Source organism: Colletotrichum fructicola (genome assembly GCF_000319635.2).
Source record: "Colletotrichum fructicola Nara gc5 chromosome Unknown KSG_Nara_v1_contig01, whole genome shotgun sequence".
Taxonomy (NCBI): Eukaryota; Fungi; Ascomycota; class Sordariomycetes; order Glomerellales; family Glomerellaceae; genus Colletotrichum; species Colletotrichum fructicola.
The window spans coordinates 5,255,260-5,279,081 of record NW_027094051.1 but is presented as its reverse complement, the minus strand read 5'-3'; the positions used below and the strand labels follow the sequence as shown (position 1 = coordinate 5,279,081).

At 53.9% G+C, this 23,822-nt stretch overlaps 9 protein-coding genes across 9 annotated transcripts; 4 read left to right on the top strand and 5 right to left on the bottom strand.

Annotated features, from left to right (window-relative positions):
• Positions 1-222: 222 nt before the first annotated feature.
• haox (Hydroxyacid oxidase) lies at positions 223-1,503 on the top strand (the record flags this gene model as incomplete). The annotated part of the gene is made up of 3 exons (XM_032034544.2): positions 223-383; positions 433-752; positions 815-1,503. 3 exons carry the CDS (start codon positions 223-225, stop codon positions 1,501-1,503), a joined length of 1,170 nt encoding a protein of 389 aa, XP_031886353.2.
• Positions 1,504-5,274: 3,771 nt separating this feature from the next.
• CGGC5_v001481 (uncharacterized protein) lies at positions 5,275-5,712 on the bottom strand (the record flags this gene model as incomplete). Its single annotated transcript, XM_032034543.1, has 5 exons — positions 5,275-5,358; positions 5,411-5,489; positions 5,543-5,554; positions 5,614-5,642; positions 5,701-5,712. The coding sequence occupies 5 exons, from the start codon at positions 5,710-5,712 to the stop codon at positions 5,275-5,277; spliced, it is 216 nt and encodes a 71-aa protein (XP_031886355.1).
• A 1,164-nt stretch (positions 5,713-6,876) lies between these two features.
• CGGC5_v001480 (uncharacterized protein) lies at positions 6,877-7,229 on the bottom strand (the record flags this gene model as incomplete). Its single annotated transcript, XM_032034541.1, has 2 exons — positions 6,877-6,885; positions 6,933-7,229. 2 exons carry the CDS (start codon positions 7,227-7,229, stop codon positions 6,877-6,879), a joined length of 306 nt encoding a protein of 101 aa, XP_031886215.1.
• Positions 7,230-8,437: 1,208 nt separating this feature from the next.
• CGGC5_v001479 (uncharacterized protein) lies at positions 8,438-11,812 on the top strand (the record flags this gene model as incomplete). Its single annotated transcript, XM_032034540.2, has 3 exons — positions 8,438-9,127; positions 9,191-9,309; positions 9,391-11,812. The coding sequence occupies 3 exons, from the start codon at positions 8,438-8,440 to the stop codon at positions 11,810-11,812; spliced, it is 3,231 nt and encodes a 1,076-aa protein (XP_031886214.2).
• A 293-nt stretch (positions 11,813-12,105) lies between these two features.
• Positions 12,106-12,417, bottom strand: CGGC5_v001478 (uncharacterized protein; the record flags this gene model as incomplete). The annotated part of the gene is made up of 1 exon (XM_032034538.2): positions 12,106-12,417. One exon carries the CDS (start codon positions 12,415-12,417, stop codon positions 12,106-12,108), a length of 312 nt encoding a protein of 103 aa, XP_031886389.2.
• Positions 12,418-12,937: 520 nt separating this feature from the next.
• Positions 12,938-14,264, bottom strand: CGGC5_v001477 (uncharacterized protein; the record flags this gene model as incomplete). The annotated part of the gene is made up of 3 exons (XM_032034537.1): positions 12,938-13,402; positions 13,461-14,096; positions 14,148-14,264. The coding sequence occupies 3 exons, from the start codon at positions 14,262-14,264 to the stop codon at positions 12,938-12,940; spliced, it is 1,218 nt and encodes a 405-aa protein (XP_031886388.1).
• Positions 14,265-16,242: 1,978 nt separating this feature from the next.
• CGGC5_v001476 (uncharacterized protein) lies at positions 16,243-17,559 on the top strand (the record flags this gene model as incomplete). The annotated part of the gene is made up of 4 exons (XM_032034536.1): positions 16,243-16,513; positions 16,564-16,952; positions 17,002-17,189; positions 17,250-17,559. The coding sequence occupies 4 exons, from the start codon at positions 16,243-16,245 to the stop codon at positions 17,557-17,559; spliced, it is 1,158 nt and encodes a 385-aa protein (XP_031886387.1).
• Positions 17,560-17,713: 154 nt separating this feature from the next.
• Positions 17,714-19,146, bottom strand: CGGC5_v001475 (Satratoxin biosynthesis SC1 cluster protein 4; the record flags this gene model as incomplete). Its single annotated transcript, XM_032034535.1, has 5 exons — positions 17,714-18,210; positions 18,260-18,324; positions 18,374-18,815; positions 18,871-18,907; positions 18,976-19,146. The coding sequence occupies 5 exons, from the start codon at positions 19,144-19,146 to the stop codon at positions 17,714-17,716; spliced, it is 1,212 nt and encodes a 403-aa protein (XP_031886393.1).
• A 1,009-nt stretch (positions 19,147-20,155) lies between these two features.
• Positions 20,156-21,152, top strand: CGGC5_v001474 (uncharacterized protein; the record flags this gene model as incomplete). Its single annotated transcript, XM_032034534.1, has 2 exons — positions 20,156-20,629; positions 20,808-21,152. 2 exons carry the CDS (start codon positions 20,156-20,158, stop codon positions 21,150-21,152), a joined length of 819 nt encoding a protein of 272 aa, XP_031886392.1.
• Positions 21,153-23,822: the final 2,670 nt, after the last annotated feature.

Below are 23,822 nucleotides of genomic sequence, written 5' to 3'. Positions count from 1 at the left end.
TCTTGCGCCAGAGATATCATCAAGCACGCCAGAGCCCCATGGCCGTCACGGCTATCTACATGATCAGGCAAGTCCATTTGGTAGCGAGTGGTCAAAACTACAAATGACGCAGCGAAACAAGCATGTTAAAGGCGATGCTTCTGATTCATTATTTGACTGGAATCCTACGACAATTGATCGGGATACTATCGAACATCCAACTCAACTCAGTGAGAAAACGAAATGACGAGACACAGTGAGAGAGGCGGTCTTGAGGACCCTCTGACGACGGCAGAGATCCAAGACATAGCAGAGAGAAAGATGTTGTCTTCTGCATGGGACTATTTCGCGAGGGCTGCGGACGAGGAGAGGGCATTGGAAAGGAACAGCAGTGCTTTCAACCGGTAAGGTCATATTAGTCGATGGAGATCATGGGAGAAACTGACCTGTCAGACTATTCGTCATTCCACGTGTATTAAGAGACGTGAGCAATGTGAACACCGACACAGCTTTACTTGGTCATACATACTCTATGCCCTTGGGGGTAGCACCAACAGCGAGACAAAAACTAGCTGGTGGTAACGGGGAAATAGACACCTCAAGAGTAACGGCCAAGATGAATCTGAACATGACTCTATCGGCCGGCTCCTCTACACCGATAGAGGACGTAGCTGATGCTCGAGAGAATTCGGAAAGGTCTCCGCCACTTTGGGTGCAAGTATATCTTCAGACCGACGTAAGCAAGAGCGTACAATGGATCAAACGTGCCGAGGGTAAGTTGACTCTTCCCTGTCGCGCCCGCTCCTGAGAACTAAGCCGTTACTCCCAAAAACAGCCGCTGGCTGTACTGCTCTTGTTCTCACCGTGGATACTCCTATACTCGGCAACAGATTGTCTGAGCGCCGCAGCCTTCTCGCCGAAAAGGAGCTGAGCACGAAGCCCATAGCTAGCGCAGCCACCGTGAACCGCATCCTCATGGACGCCCGAACCAAGCAAGAGGCCAAGGATATCGCCGATTCCGCCGGCGGCGCTCTGATCAACTCTGCCCTGACATGGGAGACTACGATACCGTTCCTTCGTTCTGTGTCGTCCATGAAGATACTTGTCAAAGGCATCATGTCCCCTGAGGATGCGAGGCTTGCAGTTGACTACGGAGTTGATGGCATCGTGGTTTTCAACCACGGGGGAAGACAGCTGGACTGCGTGCCTGCCACTCTGGAGCTGCTGCCGCAGATTGCGGAAGCCGTCGCGGGCAAGATACCTGTGATTCTTGACGGTGGGGTAAGGCGGGGAAGCGATGTATTCAAGGCGATAGCTTTGGGCGCAGACTTCGTGCTTGTTGGTCGTCCCGTGCTTTGGGGACTGGCTTACGATGGAGAAAACGGTGTTTCCGCAGTGTTGAACATCTTGGAGAGGGAGCTGAGCCAGACGATGGCACTAGCAGGAGTGAGCTCCATTGCAGAAATTGGCCGATCGTACCTCGGAGTGACGAGGGAAGATGGCTTCGGGATTCAACGTCTATAGAAATATGCCGTTGGGTTTGTCTTGCTTAGGCTGTGCCGTCCATCGCGATATCACCACGGTCCAGAGTCTGAAGGTCTACTCCCCACACCATACCTAGTTACATCGCACGAACCTGAAAGAAGTGACAGAAAGTCTAGCCAGGTGTCAGATTACGTTATTAATGCATAAATCTCGTTCTGAGTGACTTCGCTACATATCCTCGAATGTAATAGCAGTACATAAACGACACGGATACGAGCCAGGGGTAAAGGAAGAATATCGTCAAAAATCAAAGAAAAGCATGCAGCACCGGGCATTCGGCTGTCTTAGCCTCCCGTCTTCCAATTTCATCAATCACAGCCTCCGGAGTCTGCCCTTTCATTCAATTCCCACCTCAAATACTCTGCCACGATACCCGTTGTCTCCTTCAGCATTACTAACGCTCATCTCAGCCCTGAATCCAGAACAATATCGCGGCATCCGACTTCTATTGACTGATTGTGGGCTCGACGGTAGACGGTTAGGCACCGGAGTGAATGTATGGTACCCATAGAATTGGATCTCGGCCAGTGCGGACCTTTTGCGTAGCATAACGTAGTGCTTCCGCGATGACTCGATTCGTAGCATTCCTCCGTCCATCTTGTGCCAAATACTCGTAAAAGAGTTTTGCTACCTGAATGCAAGTCTCATCGTCGGCCGACCAAAGGGAGCCTATTGCGTGCCCAAATCCAGCCACCTGAAAGGCACTGACAATATGGAGGGCTTCGTCGGCGAATTGCCCATCCTTGACTTCTGCCGTTGAGCATGCCGAGAGATAAGCAATACGCGCCTCTTCAAGGGTTCGCTTTTCTGAAATTTCTTGCACAGTAAGTTTATCCAAGGATGGCCCTTCTAAGGTAGTCGTTTGTAGAAGTAGGTGGCTGTCCGAAGGGTTTGCGCGATCTGAAGATCCGTGGCACGCAAAGTGAACGATATCTGCCTGTCTCATCCTGTCCATCACCTCTTTCGCCGATGGCTTTTCCAGATACTCGACTTTAAAAACATCTACAAGAGCTTGCTGAATAGCCATACTTTCCTTGATGACCCCAGAGAGTGGGTTTTGGCCAGGCGTCTCAGGCATCGCAACAACTAGAACCGAAGCTTTCGCGTGCTTGTCGCTATCCCTCGCTGCACAGGATCTCGCATACACAAGTGACTTTATTGTTGGAGTGTAGGATGGAACTATTAGACTTAGCGTGTGTTCTCGAGATCCTTCCGAATAGAGGCCGGCAGCGTGGAATGGAAACGAACTGGCGACGCCTGTGCCAATCCACCACATCCGAGGAGGCTCCGCAGAAGGAGCAATATCAAGCTCCGTGAAGATCGGCCTCACGCAAACTCTCCATAACCAAGACAAGAATCCGATGCTGTATTTTGCCGTGACGTCTCTTTCGCTTTTGATGTCCCGAACATGTTTCTCGCCATATCCATCCTTTGATCTGGACATTCCGAAGGCCCCAGCCAGGACCGAGACCTGTGATGGAGTGATCTCTGGCAAGTTGATCGCTTTGCAACCAGAGCTGGAAACAATGATCGCATCACTGCTAATGCTTGTGACGTTTACAATGATAATCGGTCCTTCGGTGGCACACTGAAACAGTTCGTCCAGCGTTGGCTCTAGAAGAAACCTTTCGTGGCCACGATGACGACGAATCCGATCCAGGCAGTCCTCCAATTGGCGATGTGCTTCTGTGCGCCCGTGAATTAAGTGGTCACGAGCTCTAGGCTCTACAACATCATCGATAGGTTGGGATGCCAAAAGCTGTAATCGCTCAAATTCGTTCGCCAAATCAGGATGATCCTTCTTTAAGGCGGAGGCATCGCTACGGTTGTCGATCAAGTAACCGAGGATGAGGCCTCGTCCGAATTCCACTTGTTGAAGGGCTTGACTTACACGGCCCGTCCTTACAAAAAGAGAACACGCGTCGGACGCAAGTCCTGCGGTCTGCAAAACTGCGTGCTGCTGATCCTGCCGGTCCAATGAGCGGTCACAAACAGAGGGAAGAAGCTTCACTGCGTCCTGGGCCAGTTCGCAAGCCCGCTCCCACATGGGCAACTCTAGTAAAATCCGAATAGCCCGTCGAGCCGCTTGCACCCGCACCACAGGTACTGCGGTAGGGCATTTTGTCGATTCTTCGAAAAGGTTGAGAGCGGAGTCGCGATCTTCGATGTTTCCTGTCTGCTCGTAGCTGCAGAACAGTACATCCCCGAGGTTGCTTAGATATTTAGCCAAATCAGGATGGTTCTTGGGTGTCTCATCAACAGCACTCTTTGCAGTCCGCAATGCATCGTCAAGAATATCCATGTCATTTGTCTTTTCGTATTGGCGGAATAAGAAAAGCCCGAGGTTGCTTAGTAGTCGTGCCCGGTTGGAGTGGCCCTTGGGTGTTATTTGGACCGCTTTCCTCATGCTTGATATTGCAGCCTTGAGGTCGTCCATGTTTCTCGTCTTCTCGTATTGGCTTGAAAGCATGTTTCCACGGCTATTTGGACATGTTGCGAGGTGGGGATTGCTCTCAGGTGTATTAGAGATTGCTTGCTTCGTATTCAGCAGTGCGGCCTCAAGGTCGTGCATGCCCCCTGTTCGCTGATATCGGCGGAATAACCTATCACCAAGGCTGTTCTTCCACATCGATATATCGGGATGGTCGCTGGGCGTAATGGAGACCGCTTGAGCTGTGTGTAGTATTGCAGCTTCAAGGTTGCCTCTGTTCCCTGTCCGATCGAATCGGTTCAACAACAAACCCCCAAGGCTGTTGAGATATGATGGTCGTTCGTAATGGCCCTCAGGTATGACAGAGACTGCTTGCTCTACCATAGATATTGCAGAGTTCAGGTCGTAGAGGCTTCCTATCCGCTCATATCGACGCAACAGTCTCAGTCCAAGGTTGTGTAGTCGCTTCGTAAGGTCGGGATCATTCTTGGGCGTAGCAGAGACTGCTTGCTCTGCATAAGACACTGCAGTTTCGAGATAGCTCAAGTTTCCGGTCTCCTCATACAAGCTAGAGCATATAGTCCCGGTGTTGTTTAACAAACCCAGTAGACCGGGATCATTCTGAGGCGTCAAAGAGACGGCAAGACTCATATTTGACAACGCAGCCTCGAGGTCGTCCGTATTTCCTGTTAACTTGTATCGGCTGAACAGCATTCCCCCAAAGCCATTTAGCCAGCTTGCTCGATTGTGATCGTTTCCAGTCAAGGTGGGCGTTGGTTGCGCTTCCTTCGTAGTCGTTATCGCGACGTTGAGGTCATCCACATCTCCTGTCCGCACATATCGGCGGAATAACATGTGCCCAACATCATCCAGCCATGGTAATCGTTCGGGATCGTGATTGGCCATAGTAGATATTGATTCTGATCTTTTTGCATTCGATATTGCATTTTCAAGGTCGTCCAAGCTTTGCGTCTCCTCGTGTCGGCATAGGAACATGTTTACAAGGTCATCTAGCCAACTTGCTAGGTTGGGATCATCCTGAGGTACCGCGGAAACCTCTCGTGTTGCAGTCGATATTGCCTCGTCAAGTGTTTCCAAGTCTCTCGTCTCACAGTATAGATGAAAGAGCATATTCCCAAGTTTCATTTTGCTTGGCCGCCTTAACAGGATTCGATCGGTGCCGGGTGAAGGGATCTCCGGGCTGTCTCGCCCGTCGTACGTCTGCTCCTCATCTGCGGTCATGATGAAGGTGCGGGACTTCAAAATCTCATAGAATATGTCACGTCTTCAAGAGTTTTGTCGTTGATGGCTAGTCTTGCTCAGCGCTGTCCGATGGAGACTTCGAAACATGCAGAGAGGGCCCGTCGAAGGTAAGCAAGTTTACTCGATGACAGACCGCTAATCTATGGGAGCTTTAGAATGAACTCACTTTCACTTAAGTAAGGAAACCCTTACCTTGAGATGATTTATCACTTTGCTATACCTTGCCTCGGTCGGCGTCTCACTTTGCCAGTGGCCTTCCCTAGCCGCGGAACTTCCAGAACACTCAGCGATCGTTATCTTGCAAAGATGTATGGTTTGTCTCACAGCTCAAGGAATCTGTTCGATGAACCGTCACGGTCGTTCGGGGAATGTTGAAGAGTTCACGCAGAGTTCACTCTCCAGAGAGGAAGACCGAGGGTTTTACCTAGGGGGTAATTATGAATATGATGTGGCTGAAATGTGTTTGACAACAACCCACTTACGAGCTCCCACATGGAGTGCATGCATGGTACACGCTGTCAGTCACAGTCACGTTGTGTAAACTGCTCCACCCAGTGATGTACAAACCTGGCAAACTGCCATGCAAGAAATGAGCCTCCCCTGCCACGAGAACTTTTCACTGCTCGGCAGACTTCGCAGAAACTACAACTTTGGGCACCAAGGCCTTGCTTCAAAACCATAGTATGGCACATAGACCGCGGTACATTCCAAACGTTCCGGAATGGCATTCAACGATGGGCAGTCATCGCCATGGAATGTAATGGTAAGGCTGTCGCATGCTCCCTAGGAACATCTGCTGACCTCAACAGTTATGTGCATGCGTTGGCCCCTTCAAACGCCAACGCAGCTCCAGGGGTATATGCAGGTTCAATCACATATCCTGCAGCATTTAGGCAGCAGGAATGCCGCGCCGTGCTCATAACACCACGTGCGGGTGAATAAGGGCAGAGTGCGGTTGGCATGCGGGGGGTCCGGTAATAACAAAGCTGCCACGACCAGAAAACGGCTTCCAGTGTGTGTTTATGTGAACAACATCAATCGAGGAGCTGATAAATCGGCGAAACTTGCCGCGAGTCTGATTGATGCTTGTAAGCTTCCGGGTCAAGGCAGATCAACGTTTACATGCAGGCAATGGTATGTGTATACTTGATTCCCGGGCACATGGACCATGACCCCATTGTGTACCAGTATCCTTTTCCACAGAGTCCTCAACTTAGTAGCGATGACTTCAACCAAACGCGCTCTTTTGATCGCCAGCCCCTTTTCAGGCCTCCGCGGCCCGATCAACGACGTCAAGATCATGGACAAGGCACCCTCCTTCGTACTCAAAACAGTGCAGATGCATAGCACCAATAAACCATTACAAAGTCAAAGGCAAGTTGATTTGTTTAGAAACATCTCAGAACCTGAAACTTTATTTTTCAACTTCCAAATATATCCCAAGCTTGGCATGGCAGAGCGGGCCGATGAAAACTGGATACGCAGCCCACACTCTGCTTAGAACATTTTCCTCCCTGGAGATAATTTGAAGCCCTCGAGTGATCAGCCGCATGTTTCTACGAGACCAGCGGGCTTCTCGTTCTTGACTTTGAGTGTCAGCCTTGCTTGCTGCTCACCCGGGTGTTGTGGCCACCCTGAAAGTGTCCTGCCGTAGTTTCTCAGAGATGCTGCGCTGTGGTCAGTACATTGCATCTGACTTGCAAAGTCTTCATACCTGGAACATGTCCCATTTCGGCAGCAGATTGCTACCCAAGTTGGTGACGCCGCAAACGGGATCGAGTGCCCTGGAAAGTACCGTAAGGCCTCCGCCGCGGTGGTATCGAGAAGACATAAGCTGCAAGCAGCCCCACAGGTCGCAGGCAGCCTTGGAACCATCGTCTCCCTTGTTGAATTTGTCAAGCAGAGCCCAAGTGCACGACTGCCAGGCATTCGCTTCGTCTTCGGTCACCGGCTTCTGCGCCACAGCAACAGCTGCGAGTAGAGTGGTGAGTGACAGAATAGAGACCTTCATTGTCGACTTTCTGGATCATGGTCAGCGATTGTGATGTTGAGGGTTGGGAAAGGAAAGAATAGCGGTACAAATTCAAGTATCAAGCTTTGCTGGATTATAATGTGGTGTGGAGTGCTTGAGAGTTCGAAGTGATGGGTTTGTCTCTTGCTTTTATCCTTTTCTCCTCCCAAGCCTGAGCCTGTTTCATGCTGCAGCAACCAAAAACTTTTCATCGACCGACCTCAGAACCTGATACCACAATTTCGATTCAATTATACCATGATAACACAGAATGTTACGCATAGGCGGGGTTCAATGTCGCGTCACTTGCGAGGAGCCGCAGGCTTGTGTCTCGTCGGCCAGCAGATCAACGTAGCACTTATGTTACAACCATCGCGATCGATGATTTAGAGATGCGGATTTGGTGCCAATTAACAGGAATGTATCTATTCGGCGCATTAGTTTCATCAGTGAGGCGAGAGTCACGATAGACAGCCGTTGTCGATTCACGGAAACGGGAGGCGTGTACTCCATCGTATCTCATACCGGTATGGAAGATAGGCGGGTCCAGAACAGCAGCTCAACATTGCTCTGCAGTCATCACAACATGAGCCTCACGCACTAAGTGCTACAATTACACCAGTTATCCAACACCGTGATTCCACTTCCTGATTGGATCCATGTTCAGACCGCCCTCGGTCGCCTGCCACACCGGCAACAGGCCGAGGTTAATGTGCTCAGAGTCTGCTCCAACCGAGTCTGCTTCAACCCGATGGAAGGTTGATCTTTCGCTTGGAACGAGTTTTAACACGTCAATGAGAACTCAGTCCGGCTGTTGGCCTTTGTGCTCCGGCGGCCTGGAGGCCGCGTTGAACCAAAGTACGTGACTTCCGTATGTGAAGACTCTGGCACAACATGAGCTCCCGCGCGGCAACAAAAATGATGGCTCGGGGAAGGTAATTGGGTTGATTGATTGGGTATGGCACGTTCGTCAGCCGCCTTGTATTGCTTGAAGTTTGACCGAATGACGCGTGGCACTTTATATGAATCATCATAACAACAAAGTGACTGGCATAAGACCACTTTACACCTGAGTATAAAGGCATAGTAAGGAAATGAATCTCTCTGCTCGTTCAAGATTCAGTCAGCATCATTCATCGACAACTCATTCTGTTGCATTCATCGTTCATCGTATCTTTATTACACCACCGCTCAGCGCTTTTGCAAAGATGCGTCTGGCTATTCTAGCGCCTCCTTGGCTTCTCTTCAGTTGCTGTCTAGCCAAGCAGTCCGCTCAGATCTTAGGCAGTCCATTCTCCCTGGGATCCTCCGGATCAGCCATTCAGCATAATCTGGACAGCATCATACCTGCCACCGACCCCAACTCAGGCCGCGTGAAGTGCTGTCCCATCGGTACTGATTTCGACGGCAAGAGCTGTATCATCACCGGTCCCACATGCCCTCCAGGAACGTACCGCAAGGGCAAGCACTGCCTTCACAACGCTCCTCCGGAATGCGGCAACGGCTACGAGTACAGCGACGGCCAGTGCACCTCTCGGAAGCCGCCTGCGTGTGATCACGGCACTGTCCTTGTTGGCAAGCACTGTGTTCATGAGCGTTCCCCCACCTGTGGCGAGGGATTTCAGCTTCGTGGTGCCATCTGCGAGTCCCTCAAGAAGCCTCAGTGTCTTGAGGGCGATGTCGTTCATGGAGCCAGCTGCGTGACGCCCGAAGGCCCATCTTGTCCCAACGGATCCAAAGTCGAAGGCGCTTCGTGTATTTCCAAGAAGGACCCTCAATGTCCACCGGGAGCCCGCTACGTGTCCTCGAGCCGGCAATGTATGTCAGAGAAGTCCCCTCAATGCCCTGACGGGGCAACTCTTGAGTTCGGCCAATGCACCTCTTCCGAGGGGCCAAAGGTATGCCCATCCGTATGAACGAGTGGCGAAGATATGGAAATGTGTGCTGATCAACACCTACAGTGCCAAGGCGACTCGACCTTTGATCCTGAACGTGGATCCTGCACAGTGAGCAGCAAGCCCCAATGCCCTGGCGAGACAACCCTTCAAGGACAATCATGTGTGGACGTGAGCGAAGCCAAGTAAGTACTTCTCTTCAGTATCATTCAAACCGATGGGAATGAATATTGGCCAGAGAGCTGACTCAACCATACTACAATCAGATGCCCCCCTGAAACAAAGATCTCTACGGACAGAGCATCGGGAATTTCTCGCTGCTGTCCAGACGGGACGACTGTCTCAGGAGATACTTGCAAGTCCACGACGACCACTGAGGACTGCCCATCGGGTACAACATATAAAGATGGAGAGTGCATCAAGTATTCCAACCGTCAACCTTCCTGCCCGAGCGGTTGGATGCTAGAAGCCGATCAGTGCGTGAAGCGAGGAGTTCCGAATTGCCCCAACAACACCTATCCGGATGGTGATACCTGTGTATCCACCTTGGAAGCGCCCGGCTGCCCCGAAGGATACCTGTACCACGACTCAAAATGTATTCTCCGATCAAGTCCCACATGCTCCGGGAAGACGATCCTCGAGGGCGACAAATGCGTCAGCTACGCCAAGCCAACGTGTGACGGTACGTCTGCGGAGTGGGATGGAAAACGGTGCAACCTCAACCGGAGACCAGAGTGTGCGCGAGGAGTACTTCATGATGGTGCCTGCGTCATCGGGAGCAAGCCCTCTTGTCCTGAAGGCACTGCTTTTGATGGCGTCGGGTGTCTATCCATCAAGGACGCCCCGACCTGCCCATCTGGCTCGGTTCTCAACCAGGAAGGGCAATGCGTCACGACTATTCAAGCCACTTGTACACCACCGGCAGTCTACCGGGACGGCCGTTGCGTTCATGGCCAACCTGCATGTCAAGCTGGGTTCGTCCTCACAGATGACGGGTGCCGCTCGGTAGATGGACCCAGCTGCCCAGACGGCAAAACCATGGTCAAAGGGACCTGCGTCTCGATCGAGAAAGAAACATGCAAGCCCGGCTATGTTCTCAAGGATGGGCAGTGTGTGTCAGCGTTGCCGCCCAGCTGTGGAGAGAATCAAATGTTCAACGGCACTGGCTGCGTGGGAGTCACTCCCGACTGTCCTGAGAACACCTATTTCGAGAACGGCGAGTGTGTTTCGAGCAACGATCCCAAGTGCGATGCCAACTTCGTCTTTAATGGCAAGAGCTGCGTTGCTGTCAAGGAGCCTACCTGTACCGAGGGTCACGTCTACAACGCCGTCACCGGGGAGTGTTTTGCCAAGGCTGTACCGGAGTGCCAGGAGGACGAGGTTCTCGAGGACGGACGCTGCAAGTTGGTGACTGCGCCGTGCGTCGAGTACAAGTTTTGCTTGGCTGGCGCACAAGGGCTCATTTCTGGGTCTGGTGGCCCACGCAAACCAGCTGGCGACTCCAAAGACAAATCTCAGGCGCCTTTGACCGGGAAGCCTTCATCCAGCGAAGATGTCAAGAAGGGAGCACCAGACGGTACGCAGGCCAGCATCCCTGTTGACGACCCAATCACCAATAACGAAACAGCCAAACGCGACACGCAGGCCGGCAAAGACAGCACCAATCTGGCAGACAAAGAGCACCCAGACATCTCTACATCACCAGGTGCAGAAACAAACTCCGGGAACATGGGCACAGTTCCGGACCCGAATGTCCAAGTACCCGATCCTGCCACGATAGCCAAGGGCGGATCTGGCGGACTTGAGAACGGCGCCGGAGCGGACGGGTCCACAGAGCCTCAGTATCCCCCAAGTGGCGAGGGCAAGGCTAGCTATACTGGTCATGGATCTGGTTCAGGGGCATCTGGCACAGCTCAAGACGGTGCTGGACGTGAGAAGGGTGGCAAATGGGTCGAGTATGAAGAAGAGATCCCTGATCGAAGAAAGCTCCGAAAGTGGATTGCGGACGACGATGCTGATGCTCATGGAGGCATTCCATCAGGCCAAGGCGGCACTGGTGGTCTGCCTTCTGGTGGTCAATGGAAGCTTGATGTCGACATGGGAGGTCTTCCAGATGGCCTGGGAGGCAACTTTCGAGCCAGCGGCGGTCAGGCGCAGCCAGATAGCCAACAAGTCCCAGCGGGAGGTGCCAGCCAGGGCTCACAGCTGTGGGGGCCCGGCAAAATGAAAGGCGCCTTTGCGGAATGGCAGAAATCTGCAGAGGGAATCCAGAAGCCAGCGGCAGATGTTGCAGGTGATTCTCAAATGGGTGGTGGCGGAACCGGACAGATTCCATCTGGAGGAAGTTGGCAATACAAAGGCGGTAGTGCTGGAGCTGGATCATACGGCACCTGGAAGCCAACAGGAGATGCCTCTAGCGAGTCTTACTACTCGAAGCTGAACAAAGGAAACTACGGTTCTTACCAAGGTGGAGGTAGAGTAGAGACAGGTCCTGGAGGCGGGTCAGCTGGAGATGCTTCTGGCGAGTCTTACTACTCGAGGCTGAAGAAAGGAGGTTACGGTTCATGGCAAGGTGGAGGTGGAGCAGAGGCAGGTTCTGGAGGCACTCAAAGGCCGACTGGAGATGCCTCTGGCGAGACTTACTATTCGAGGTTGAAGAAGGGAAGTTACGGGTCTTACAAAGGTTGAGGTAGAGCAGAGGCAGGTTCTGGAGGAGGAGGAGGAGGCGGAGGCGGAGATTCTCATTTCATGAGAATAACAAGAAGCGAAGGATTCTCAATGTAAAGACGAAAACGATAAGCCGGAGGCTCGTGGCAGAGATGTAGTCTTGCAACCATAGCAGCCTTCATGCTTGGCGAGAGAGGGGCTTTGCATCACAATCTTTTTGAAAAATGCGAGACAACAAACTTCCTCAACATGACATTGTATCCCAGTTGGCAGCCTCAAGCTTAACACAGCCAACCCATCACCACCAACTCCTCTCACGCAGAACACGATCCATCCCCGAAATAACCACACCGAATCGTAAAGTAGTCCAACACAAAATCCTCCGTGCCGCTCCTAGCCCCTCGGCAGACGGTACACCGGTTCGCCTTGTTGTCGCCGTTCTGGACGTCCATATCAGGGACGAGTACGTGGCCGCCGATCTCGGTGGCGCAGATGCCGACGGCCTCGTCAATGCGGCCCAGCGCCCATTTGTCGTATATGCCGCTGGGATAGGACCAGTAGAAGGCGCAATCTTTTGCTGCTGAAAGAGTGGTGAAGATGGCGAAGATGATGGCTGGCGACCACATGGCGAGTTGCGGTTTGAAAGGTGAGTTGGAGTTGTTTGCGTTGTAACTCTGAAAGACGAAAGAACGAAAGGCAACTTGAGATGAAGCCATGGCTAAAAGTGCTCTTCAGGCTGATCTCTCCGCGCGTCCCGCGGTCTCATCTCACGAAAGCCATTTCGAAGATGTTGAGCACCGCTGATCCGTCTGCGAGTCATGGACGCGATGGTGTTGAGGGCATTTAATCTAACCAACGCGCAAAGTCCAGAATAGAAAACTTTACTTCGCAAGCACAAGCCTCTTGTTGTAACCCGCTGTAACCCGCCGATGCATTCGGTAAGCCTGGGAGGTCATCTGTGGCGACTGCCCTCTCAGCGATTCGGTTTAATGTCTGAAATATGCATTCGAACTATGCTCATGGTATGACTTTCCAACATTTGTTTCCCGCATAGTAACTCCTCATCATGAATATGTAGCCATCCAACTCCAGGCGCCGTTATGTCAGACATCTCTTTCCTATTTGTCAATCTCTGAAAAAATATCCTCACGCCTTGCAGGCGCTGTAGCTGTTCCATCCCGACGCCTGCTGCCACTCCGTCAGTGACTTGATCAACGTCGGGTCGATGTCCCTGTTCGCCTTGATGAAGATCGTCTCGAATGGGTGCACGTTGGTCCCAAAGTATTTTCCGTTCCACAAAACATCGCCGTTTTGCGACGAGTCGCATTCGTCAATGTAGTTCTCGGACTTATGGAACGCCGTCATCATCAAGTCTACTTTGTACCCATTGTTCAGGAAGATGCTTGTCGCGCCAACCTCGGCGTGGACGGCGTGGTTCCAGTCGTTGTAGCAACCAGCGAGGCCGACGGGATCCTTCTCGTTGCCGAACTGGTCGCTGGCGTGTGAACTGGGCGGAGGGTTCAAGAGCAGGTCCATGCCAATCGAGTCCGTCGCCCAGATCATGGACTGCACGTGGAACCGAGGCCAGCAATTGGCGGTCATACCAACCAGCTGGAAAATGTCAGAACCGGGGACGCATGTTGCACAGAGATGAGAGGGGCTTGCTTACCTTGACTTTATCGGTGACACGATCCAGGTAGAGATCGCTCCAGCACGCCTGGGCCCAGTGAGGGAGGAACGGGCCGCGGATGCTCGCATTCAAGGTGATGAAGCGCTTGTACTTCTTGTAGAGATCACCCTCACGAAGAATCTCACCATAGGCGCCCAGATCGAAGCAGGTGTTGGGGCGTTTCACAACCCTGATGTTCTTCTTCTCGGGGATCTTGCTTTCCGCGTTCGTCTCGCCGTTCAAGATGAAGACGAAATCAGCAGCATCGTGGAGACCTTGCTTGACAAAGTAGTCGAGGTTCTCGAGAGCGGCGGCGGATTCGGCGAAGGCGTAGAGAATCAGGGGCCTGTCTTTCGATGACGATGAACTGGACGGCGAGGAAGACTTGCTTGGAGCCTTGGCTGTCTCTTGGCTAGCTGGCTTGGAGCCGGCCTTGGCATCCGCCTTCGCCTTGTCTTCGTCTTCCTCATACCATGGCGGCAGGGTGACTTGCGGTGACGTATCTGGGCGAGAGGCGTCCGGTCGCGGCTTCGAGTTGCCTGATGATGGGTGTTCGGGGACACTTGCAGGCTTACCTCCCGGGTTGACGTTGGGATTCTGAGCGGGAATGGCGGGCTGCGCGGGTTGTTCATGTGTCTAAGCACACAGGTCAGCGAGTCCCCGTCGAAAACGTGAGAAGAAACCCACGATGTGTGTCGGCGTCTTTGGATTAGTCGACGTAAATGTAGACAGCGTCCACAGGAAGATGAGGAACATCAGCAGCCCAACGGCGGTCTGCTTGTTGACCGGGAAGCTGTTCCCCATGGCTCTGGTGCGGGTATAGGTAGCTCGAGGGATTCGCAGGGACAGCTTTGGCGTGGACCTCGCCAGCTCGAGAGCTCGGAATCGATGCGATTCGTATGCGATTCGTGTGCGATGCGACAGCCGATTATCCGGAGGAGCAGGTCAAGACGAGGCGCAAGAAAAAGATGGAATAACCATCAGATGCTTCGAGCAACAGTGTGGGATGACATTTGAAGGAAGACACAGTGGAATCCGAAGTTGAAGTGGGAGAGAGTTCTTGTCTTGTCGGAGGCCAGTCGCAACAAGACAAGGGAGCCCAAGCCAGATTGGAGGCCAGGGAGCTCCATTTGGGGATGGACAGGATGGCGTGGCATGGTATGGGAGTTATTTAGGGAGAAGTGGGCTAGTCAGGGCTGGATGATGGGAGGGATTTGGAGGGAAACGCAAGCAAGGAATGCGGGTTAAAGTTCGAGAACTTGTTAGAGACGGTCGAGTGTGGCTGAAGCTAGTGTTGCTGTCATGTCACTTCACCTTACTCTTGTCAGTGTCAGCGACGATGAAGTGACATGACAATGCCGTCCAAGCGCCGCATGGCACGGCAGGACGGGACGAGCATCTCACATTGATGTCGTACGCAGTACACGGCGCTGTTGAAGATGAACTGGCTGGCTGGATGGAGGCTCGGGGGGAGGATCTACGATTCGGTGGATGCAGGCGGACGGGATGCACACTGGTGACACCACCATCCCTCGAATCGACGGCTAGGAACCGGGAGCCTGGACTCGTAAGAAGCCCACTGTCCACGTCCCCCCTGTGGAACTCTCCGATCGGGCTGTCCAATCCAGCGCAGCGGTTCAGTCAGTCCCTGAGGTGGCCTGGCAGCGTCCGCGTTGATGCCGGCCGGGCCTTCTCCCCCACACCCGGGACACTGGCGCCGTGGCTTTTACATTGCTCATGGTGGTTGGGTGCTGTTCGGCAGACGGCAGACGGCACACGGAAGACGGCTTGAGAGACGGGCGAAGCCACAGTAGTCTTCTGTAGTCTTCTGCTGTCGTGAGGCTGGATGTCGTTGATATTGAAGTTGCCAGGTCATCGGTACTCGCATCCAACCCCCACGCGGCTCGCTTCAAGTCAAGGTCGTCATTGCATCAAATCTTGCCTTATCGGGGACTTTCTTTTCCCTCACACAAACGGACTCAGTACCTTATGTATCCGTAGGGGTTTGTTCCCTCGAATTCCCGCCTGCGCTGCAACCCCCTGCATATCGTCCCTTGCATTCTGCACATGGCGATTGGTACGATATCGACCTGTGGCTACCTACCTTAGGTAAGTACCTGAGCTGAGGTATGCCGTACCACCTAGTCATGTCGGTGCCAATGGCGCATGTCTCGGACGCTCGCTATCGGCCGTGCAATCTCTATCAGTCTTAGATGCGCCATCGCCTTCAAATAAACGTGCAGAATTGCGCCGAGACTTTAACCGACTTTGGGCGGTGCATCTATCGCAATTGACTTTGGCAATCAACGCAAGGGTGGACTTGAGGAGAGACAGCAGCGCACGTCAATCCCGCTAGAGTTGACGACCGCCAAGCCAAGCAACTGCGACCTTTATTCGGACGGAGCATTGTTTGCCCATGAGATGGATGTTGTCTACTGCATGGTCGACCGCCAAGGGCTCAGTCTCGACTTCGCGATGGCCTCTGTTGCAACAGTCGCAACTGCCGATGGACGGTGAACGATCAAGTTCAAGAAAGGACGTCGCAATGACCGGGATTGTTGCAGAAACGTACGGTTGCTGACCCGGAACTGCCTTATCTGGAAATCGTGTTGGAAGGAGTCGCTATCTCGAGCGGGGGTTGCACCGAGTGGAGGTCCATCTCACCATCTCCAACAACACCATCCGCGTAGTAGAAGAGAGGCCGAGCGCCACTGACAACGTCACTTCCCAGTCCTGTTCAGCAGAATCTCTGCTCGACTTCAGACTTCACCTCTGAAACACCATGTCTCCTTCAATCACGATCCAGCCGCCACTGTCGCGACGAGGCCACGGCCCCGGCCTCATCATTCTGGTTGAGGCGGGACTCAACCTAGCCAAGCACGACAAGATTTTGGATCCTCCACCGGCGCAGAAATGGGCCGAGGAGGGCTACGCCGTGGCTCAAGTGGTCGTTGCTCCTGGACTCGCCAACATCCCCAACGACATCACATCGGCCATTGCCCAATTGAAGGCGCTTGAGAGCTGTGATGACAAAGACAAGTTTGGCGTCATCGGTGAGCCCTTCATCATCATATGTCACCGTCACCATCTGACCATCACGAAGCGTTCCTCGCCGACGAAAGACGGGTAGTTGCCGATGCCCTGGAGAGCCATTCTGAGATCAAGGCCGCCGTCTTCTTCAACTTTGCTCAAACCCTCAGCATTCCCACTCTGTCACACGCCTCAGGTGCCGATGGCGGCGGCACCAAACCTGCTGCCCCGTCCAAAACCTATCATTACCCATCAGCCGGCGATTTCTTCACCATTCCGAGCCATGGCAACTTCAATGCTAATGCTGCTGGTCTCGCCCACACGCGCACGTTGACATTCCTCAAGCCCATCCTCGGGGGACCGTACTTCGATCTTGAAGCTGTGTGGGAGGAGCATACGCTGTTTGAATTTGGCGAGCGAAATGTTGACAAGACCATGGCCACCATGGTTGAGCAACCTTATGTGAGTGTATTGTGTCCATGTGGCGATGGCACCTGCTGACTGCGACGAGGTCAATCATATTCCCACACTCACCGGCGGCGTAGGCCGCGCCCGCCTCACCAACTTCTACACCAATCATTTCATCTTCAACAACCCAGAGGATACAGAGCTTGAGCTGGTGAGCCGTACGGTGGGCATTGATCGAGTGATTGATGAATTTGTATTCAAGTGTACCCATGATAAGGTAATTGATTGGCTGTAAGCACACCCCGCCCCCCTTGCTAGGCTTTCATCGCTCAGTCTAACGTCTTTTATTAGACTTCCCGGAGTGCCGCCCACTGGCAAACATCTCTCCATCCCCTTCACAAGCGTCGTCAATGTCCGCGGCGACCATCTTCATCACGAGCATATCGCTTGGGACCAGGCGACGGCTTTGCGTCAGCTTGGACTGCTACCCGACTACCTCCCATTCCCGTACCAAATCAACGGCAGCGGTCCTTCGAGCGGTAAAAAGTTCGAGTATCGATTGCCAGTCGCCGGCGTGGAATCGACTCACAAGCTCGTGGACGAGGGGGCCGTCGAGTCGAATGCGATGTTCGAGTACGGGACGAGAGAGGTCGATGCGTAGGTGTCGGGCTCTATGGGTCGGCTCAAAAGGTGCGGATCTTCAGTCACTCTCCTCGCGGCGGGTGGTCGCTGACTCTAACGATGAAGAATCTTTATTAGGTTTATTATGTTGTTCGGCTATTATCAATACAATCTTCTCATTAGCAACTCATGAGCTACGGTCGAGAGCCAAGACCCGAGGACGAGGCGCTTCTCGAGGAAGGCTGGTATTTTGACTCATTGTACTTCGACTGTTCCTCGCCCCATCGGACCTCTTGGTCAACCTTGATGCGGATGCCGCCCTTGAGTGACAGGTCGTCGTCGGAGCCAGAGTCGGGTAGGCCCTTACCACCTCGTTCAGATCGCCCCGTGACGCTCGTCGTGACGCCGTATTTGCCGTCCTCGGTGCCGAGACGCTTGAATCCTCTGTCGGCCGATTTGCCGCCGGTTCCTCCAATCGTCATGAGTTCCGTGGGCCCGCGGCTGCCCATCTTGGTCGCGCGGCCGCCGCTGCGGCCACCGCTCTGGCCTCCCGAGAGGTTGTACTTGGTTGCGATGCTGCCGAACTGCGATGAAACCTTGACCATGAGCGGGCGAAGGGTGGGCAGACAAGCGCTGATGACACCGCAGGCGCACTCGACGACACACCACGTGCAGGCGGTAGCAAGGGTCCCTATTGATGTCAGGATAAGTAAAACACCGCAAGCGGCGAGCAAACTCACAGGTGGTGTCCGTCAGCTGGAACTGCATAATCGTCGTGAAGCGGTAGATACTGGCGAAGAGGACGCTGCTGATGTTAGGCAAGTTTCTCCGTACAAGAAGACGCAGTTACTCACAATCCACCCAGCAGGAACATGAAGCACAGCGAGATGCGCTGCACCATGGTAACCTGCAGCCTCCATACCTCCTTGATAGGCAAGCAGAGAATGGCGACGTCCGTCAGGATGTTGGGGATGGCGTTTCCGATGAAGGACGCCTTGAGGTCGATACAGGTGCCGTCGATCCACGGCATGTATGCCTTCGCCACGGGCGTGCACTGGAACACGCAGACCAGGACGATCGAGATCCACCAGCCGATGGTGAGGAAGCCGAGAACCATGGCCGAGATCTTGAAGCCTCGAGACGGGAAGATACGACGGTACATCAGGAGCAGGGAGATCTTGATGAACATGACTGCCGTGACATAGATGCACTCAAAGGCCAGAAGCAGCTTGAGGAACTGCACCTGCTGGTCCAGAGAGAGAGTCGAGGCATGGCGCCCGAGACCTTGTGCAATCACTATGATGCGATGTGAGTCTGTATTCAACTTTTTTATGTTTTGGCATCTGCTTACTGGCATAGTTGAGAGCACCCGCCATGAAGGTGACGATCTGTTTCTGACGTGTTAGTCTTTGCCCATGATACCGCCACCGCCGCCATCACCACACCGAAAACGCACCAGTCCAACGACCATGAACCAGTCATCGAGGCCGTAGTGGAAGCCAACCGTCCATCGCGCCCAGAACCGCAGGCCAACAAACACCGTCGCGAGAACGAGCAGCGCCGTCGTGGTGCCGCTCAGCTCCGGCCCTCTATTCGCCAAGGGGTCTTCCACCGTAGTGTCGGCCATGGCGGCTGAAAGAAGAAAAGATGGAGGCCGGAAGGACCGGCCAGAAGCAACAATCCAATATCTGAGCGTCCGATTACGAAGAATACATAAAACGAGTAAGATGAAAAGACAGGCGAATTCGACTCGAAAGGGAACAACTGGACCCGCGATGTGGGAGCAGCGCAGCGCCTACTCTAGAGTCCTTATACATAAACGACTTGTCGATTCCCCTGGCCGGGAAAAAAAAAGTGGTAAGACAGAAACTGACTCGGCACTTGAGGGGCAACAACTTGCCGGGTAACAGCGACAGAAATGGTCGATTGGGGCCCTCAGAGGGGGCATGTAGCACCGCCAACTGGGGGGTAGGTATCCAACGGCACATCAATATAACGGCGTCGTCGAGCCCTTGTCCATACCAGAGTGGCACCGTCACAACCCCGGTTCGACTAGCGATGCGTCTGATCGCAGCGACTATCACGGGAGTTCAGACAACGACCCCATAACCAATACTACGCCGTACCACGTTGCCATGCTCCATCGAGCAACCTCAATCGAGGCATCACCCTCCGTCCTGACATCTCCATTCGGAAAGGGGGGAGGGACTCTGGAGACATCATGGGATGGCGTGCCGTGCGAGGGCTCCTTGGCCGCGATATTGACGAGGTATCGGAGCTTGGTTCATGGAAGCAATATTTTCGACGAGGATAAAACCGCCCGAGTTCGTCGCTACCTCGTGGCATTTTGGTCTTCTCTCCTCACGCTCGGCGCCATTTAATCGATTTCCCCCCATCCTCGCCTCGTCTGTCAAGCTTGTTCTGGGCATCGCCCGTCGTCGTACAATCCCAACTTATACACACGTTCCTTACAACGGCCTCTGGCATCCCACCGGTCCTTACAAGTCCATCCTTTGGTACCCTCTTACCTTAATTTATACCACCTCTTTCAAGCATCGATCGGCAGTTGTTCGTCTGTGTGATCCCAGCCCTTGACAAAAGCACTCTATCCCCAACCAGAGAAACACACAGAAGAGATGTTCCCCAAGATCGCCAGCCTCCTCACCTCGGCCCTTGCGGTCTCCGCGGCCGTCCTGCCCCGTGCAGAGCTGCCCACCATCGTCTTCACCCCGGGTGCCTGGCACGGTCCGCAGTCCTTCGACCTCGTCCGCGCCGGCCTGACCCTCAAGGGCTACGAGTCTGAGGCCATCACCCTCCCCTCCGTCGGCGCCGAACCCGCCACCGTCAGCCTCGACGAGGATGCCGCCGTGCTCCGCAGCACCCTCACCACCCTCGCCGACGCCGGCAAGCAGATCGTCCTCGTCGTCCACTCCTACGGCGGCATGGTCGGCGCCAACGCCGTCTCCGGCCTCGGCTACCAGCAGCGCGCCAACAACAGCGAGACGGGCGGTGTCATCATGATGGTCTACCTCGCCGCCTTTGCTGCCCCTACCTCCACCAGCCTGGTTGACATGCTCAGCGGCGAGTTCCTCCCCTGGATGAGAGCCGATGTAAGTAAATCTTTTGATACGTTTTCCCCCGCTCTCTCCTTCTTTGACATACGGGCCCCCTCTGCGTCTGCATCTGTCACTGTTCCACACCCTTGCCTGGGCATATGCAACGTATCAGATGCAGAAAGCGGCTCTCGCTTGATATCAAAGACCACAGTCGACTAACACGTGTGAACAGGGTGACAAGGTCTACGCCGACACGCCCGAGACCATCTTCTACGCCGACGTCGACCCCGTCCTCAAGGCCAAGGCCATTGCTGAGCTCAGCTGGGAGTCCAAGCGTGTCTTCTCCGATGACGCCACCTACGAGCCCTGGAACGAGGGCATCGAGGTCATGTACTTCCACACCCAGCAGGACCAGGCCATCCCCCTCGCCACCCAGGAGGCCATGGCCGCCCAGTTCCCCGCCGGCTACACCACCTTCTACGCCAACACTTCCCACTCGCCCTTCCTGTCCCGCCCGGACCTCGTCATCGAGGGCGTCGAGCTGGCTGTCACCAACGGCCAGGCTAAGCTTGCCTAAGCCTTTCTCTCCGGAGGCGTGTTGTAGTAGTGTAGTTGAGATATGACCTGTCATGTGCACAATTTCGTGTCGAGGAGATTCTTCGGGGGTGTCCTCGACCTGATAAGTCATAGCCCCCTTATCCTTTTTTAGAGGAAAAAGAATAGACAATCAAGACCTATTTCCTCAAACCATACTCGGTATCACCATTTGCCTGTGAAATCATGTGTTGTGTCGTTCGAGAATAGCTTCACTGGACCGGTTCTGGTCATCTCGCCGCCGTGTTAGGTACGAGAGAGTCCACCGGAAGTTGTCCGTAATCCGTAAGAGATCGCCGTTCCCCCAGGGCCCTGTCTTCTTTAACGGAGATCCGCGTGCGAAGCCTCCGGAAACCCCTGCAGCTGTCTGGGGGGTCCCGGAACATGCGACGCGGCAGATACGCTTTCCTCTTTTCTCTCACAAGAGAAAGCTCCAATCCAGAAGCAACCGTTTGGGGGCAACTCGTCAAATATCTGCCCGAAAAGGGTCGCGTAGCCGACGAAAACACACGATGGGGGGCCAAATAACAGGCGATGATAATCGATAACGAGTCAAACGACTCATGAGCACAAGCCCAGAAGAGAAAACAAACAGAAAAAACCTCCGGATATCTGTGCACTGCGCAATCAATCTTTGGCTGGTACCCTACCGCCCACGTGCGCTATTGTTCCTTTTCTTCCAACAACCCAAGATTACGAAAACAGCTTGACCACCCTCCCCCCCCCCCCCCCCCCGGCAGTGGCACCAACGACCGTTGCGCGGCGCGCCGCACTCCACAGCTCTTCCCTCATGGCATTGTCTTCAGCGAAGGGTCCCCGGCCTTTCTCGTGTGGAGAACGTCGAGTGTTGTGGACTCAAAGGCCGATGGGAGACAGGAAAAAAGGGGGTGTTGACCAGTTTGACGGGTGGGAACCGATTGAATCCAGGCCTGCCGGAATTGAGTCCTTTTTGCTAAATTCTGCTCTCTCCCCTTCCCCCCTTGTTGATGCGACACTGTCTCGTCTCTGCAACCACAAGCTCGTCTATCTAATTGTTTTGAGTTTCCTGCGACATGTCGTTGGAAGAAGGATGGCAAGTTTGTTTGGTTCGTCTAAAGGACGGGCCGGTACTTGGGAAACGCGCCAGTCTCGGTTTGGGCGAGTGTGCGCGTGTTGGCTTGCGGGAGGATTTTCACGCGCCAGACGCGAAGAAGAAAGGTCTCCGCGGGGGGGGGGGGGGGGGGAGACGCGGCGTTCCTCCCGGTATGCATCGCGCATCCTCCTGCATTTGCCGATTTGCATGCACCAACCGGATACCAGTGCCCTTTGTGCCTGGCCTTCTGCGCCTTCTGTGCGTTATTCCATTTGGCAGCAAACCGAGCTACGCCGTAACCGGTAATCGGAGGTCCGGGCGTACGTCTCCACACCACCGGGCCCCGGTCTCCCCGGCCGTCTCGGCGCGCCGTCCTTTTTGCACTACTGCACAGGACGAAGACGGAAACGCATTCCCGAGCCATGAGGTTTGCATGAACGGTACGGAATTACGCTCTGGGTCTAGAGTCATCACGAGATCGTCTGTGTGTTTTCCTACAAGCCTATGAGGGGTTTTCTTTTACTGCTGTTGTTGAAGAAAGTGTCGCCCCCCCCATTCGTGGCTACCTGCTGCGCGGCATATTGCGTGCGTTGCCTGCGTACTTATAAGGTAGTGTTGCATTGGCTCTCGGACGCTCAGGATCCACCACCACCGCCCATCATCGCCCGGCGCCCGCGATACGAAAAGACTGTTAGAGAGATCTAGAACGCTGTCTATAGTACCCTCACAGAGAGTCCACAGTGGTTTTTGGGAGGGACCTATATCAGCGTCACTGTTCAGGTGAGTGAGGCGGGAACAATACTGTCTCAGTTCGGACATTGTGGCAGGCGAGCCAGACGCAAATTGCGAACGTTGAAAAGGGGCGAAGTCAAACGAAACGTTAAAAAAGGCCCTTAAGTCCTAAACGACAGAGGAAAGAAAACAACCGACCGACCGACGGAGTTGAAGCGAGCCACATCCCGCGGGTAAATTAGACTTGATCAAATTAAACTTTCACGTCAACAAACATGACAACTGGAGATCCCCCAAACCTTCAACGTCGGTTTTCGAACATGTCAGGCTCTCTGGCGAACTTGGCACCCCCAGGTCTAGCGCAGGACGCAATCGTTTCACCAACAACTGCAATCCAACACCGGTTTGGGACCCTGGGCCCTGAGCCTCCCCCCCGTCTCTCTCTCTCTCTGAGCAAGGGGCCCCCCACCAACGGCCCCCATAGTATCGTCGCGCTCTTTAGCCCTTATCGGTGGCACAATTACGGATAGGCAATAGGCATCTCCAACTCTTCGCCCGCGGAGGAGCAAGGAACGGCCTCAGAAAAAAAAAAAAAAAAAGAAAAAAAAAACCTTGGCCTTGTCAAATCTCCTGTGACGTGAACTATCCTCTGACAGGTATCTTGACAGGACGATCTCGTTTCATCGCGGGTGTTCCCCGGGACGCCGGCGGCGGGTTCGTCCGCTGAACCGTTGCGCGGTTTGTTCGTGTTGGCGCTGGTGGCTTCCAAGTTCCGCCCATCTCTCCAAGGCAAATCTTGGAGAAGCCATGAAGCTTTTTGCTGATCTTTATCTTGACTCGTGGTGGTGG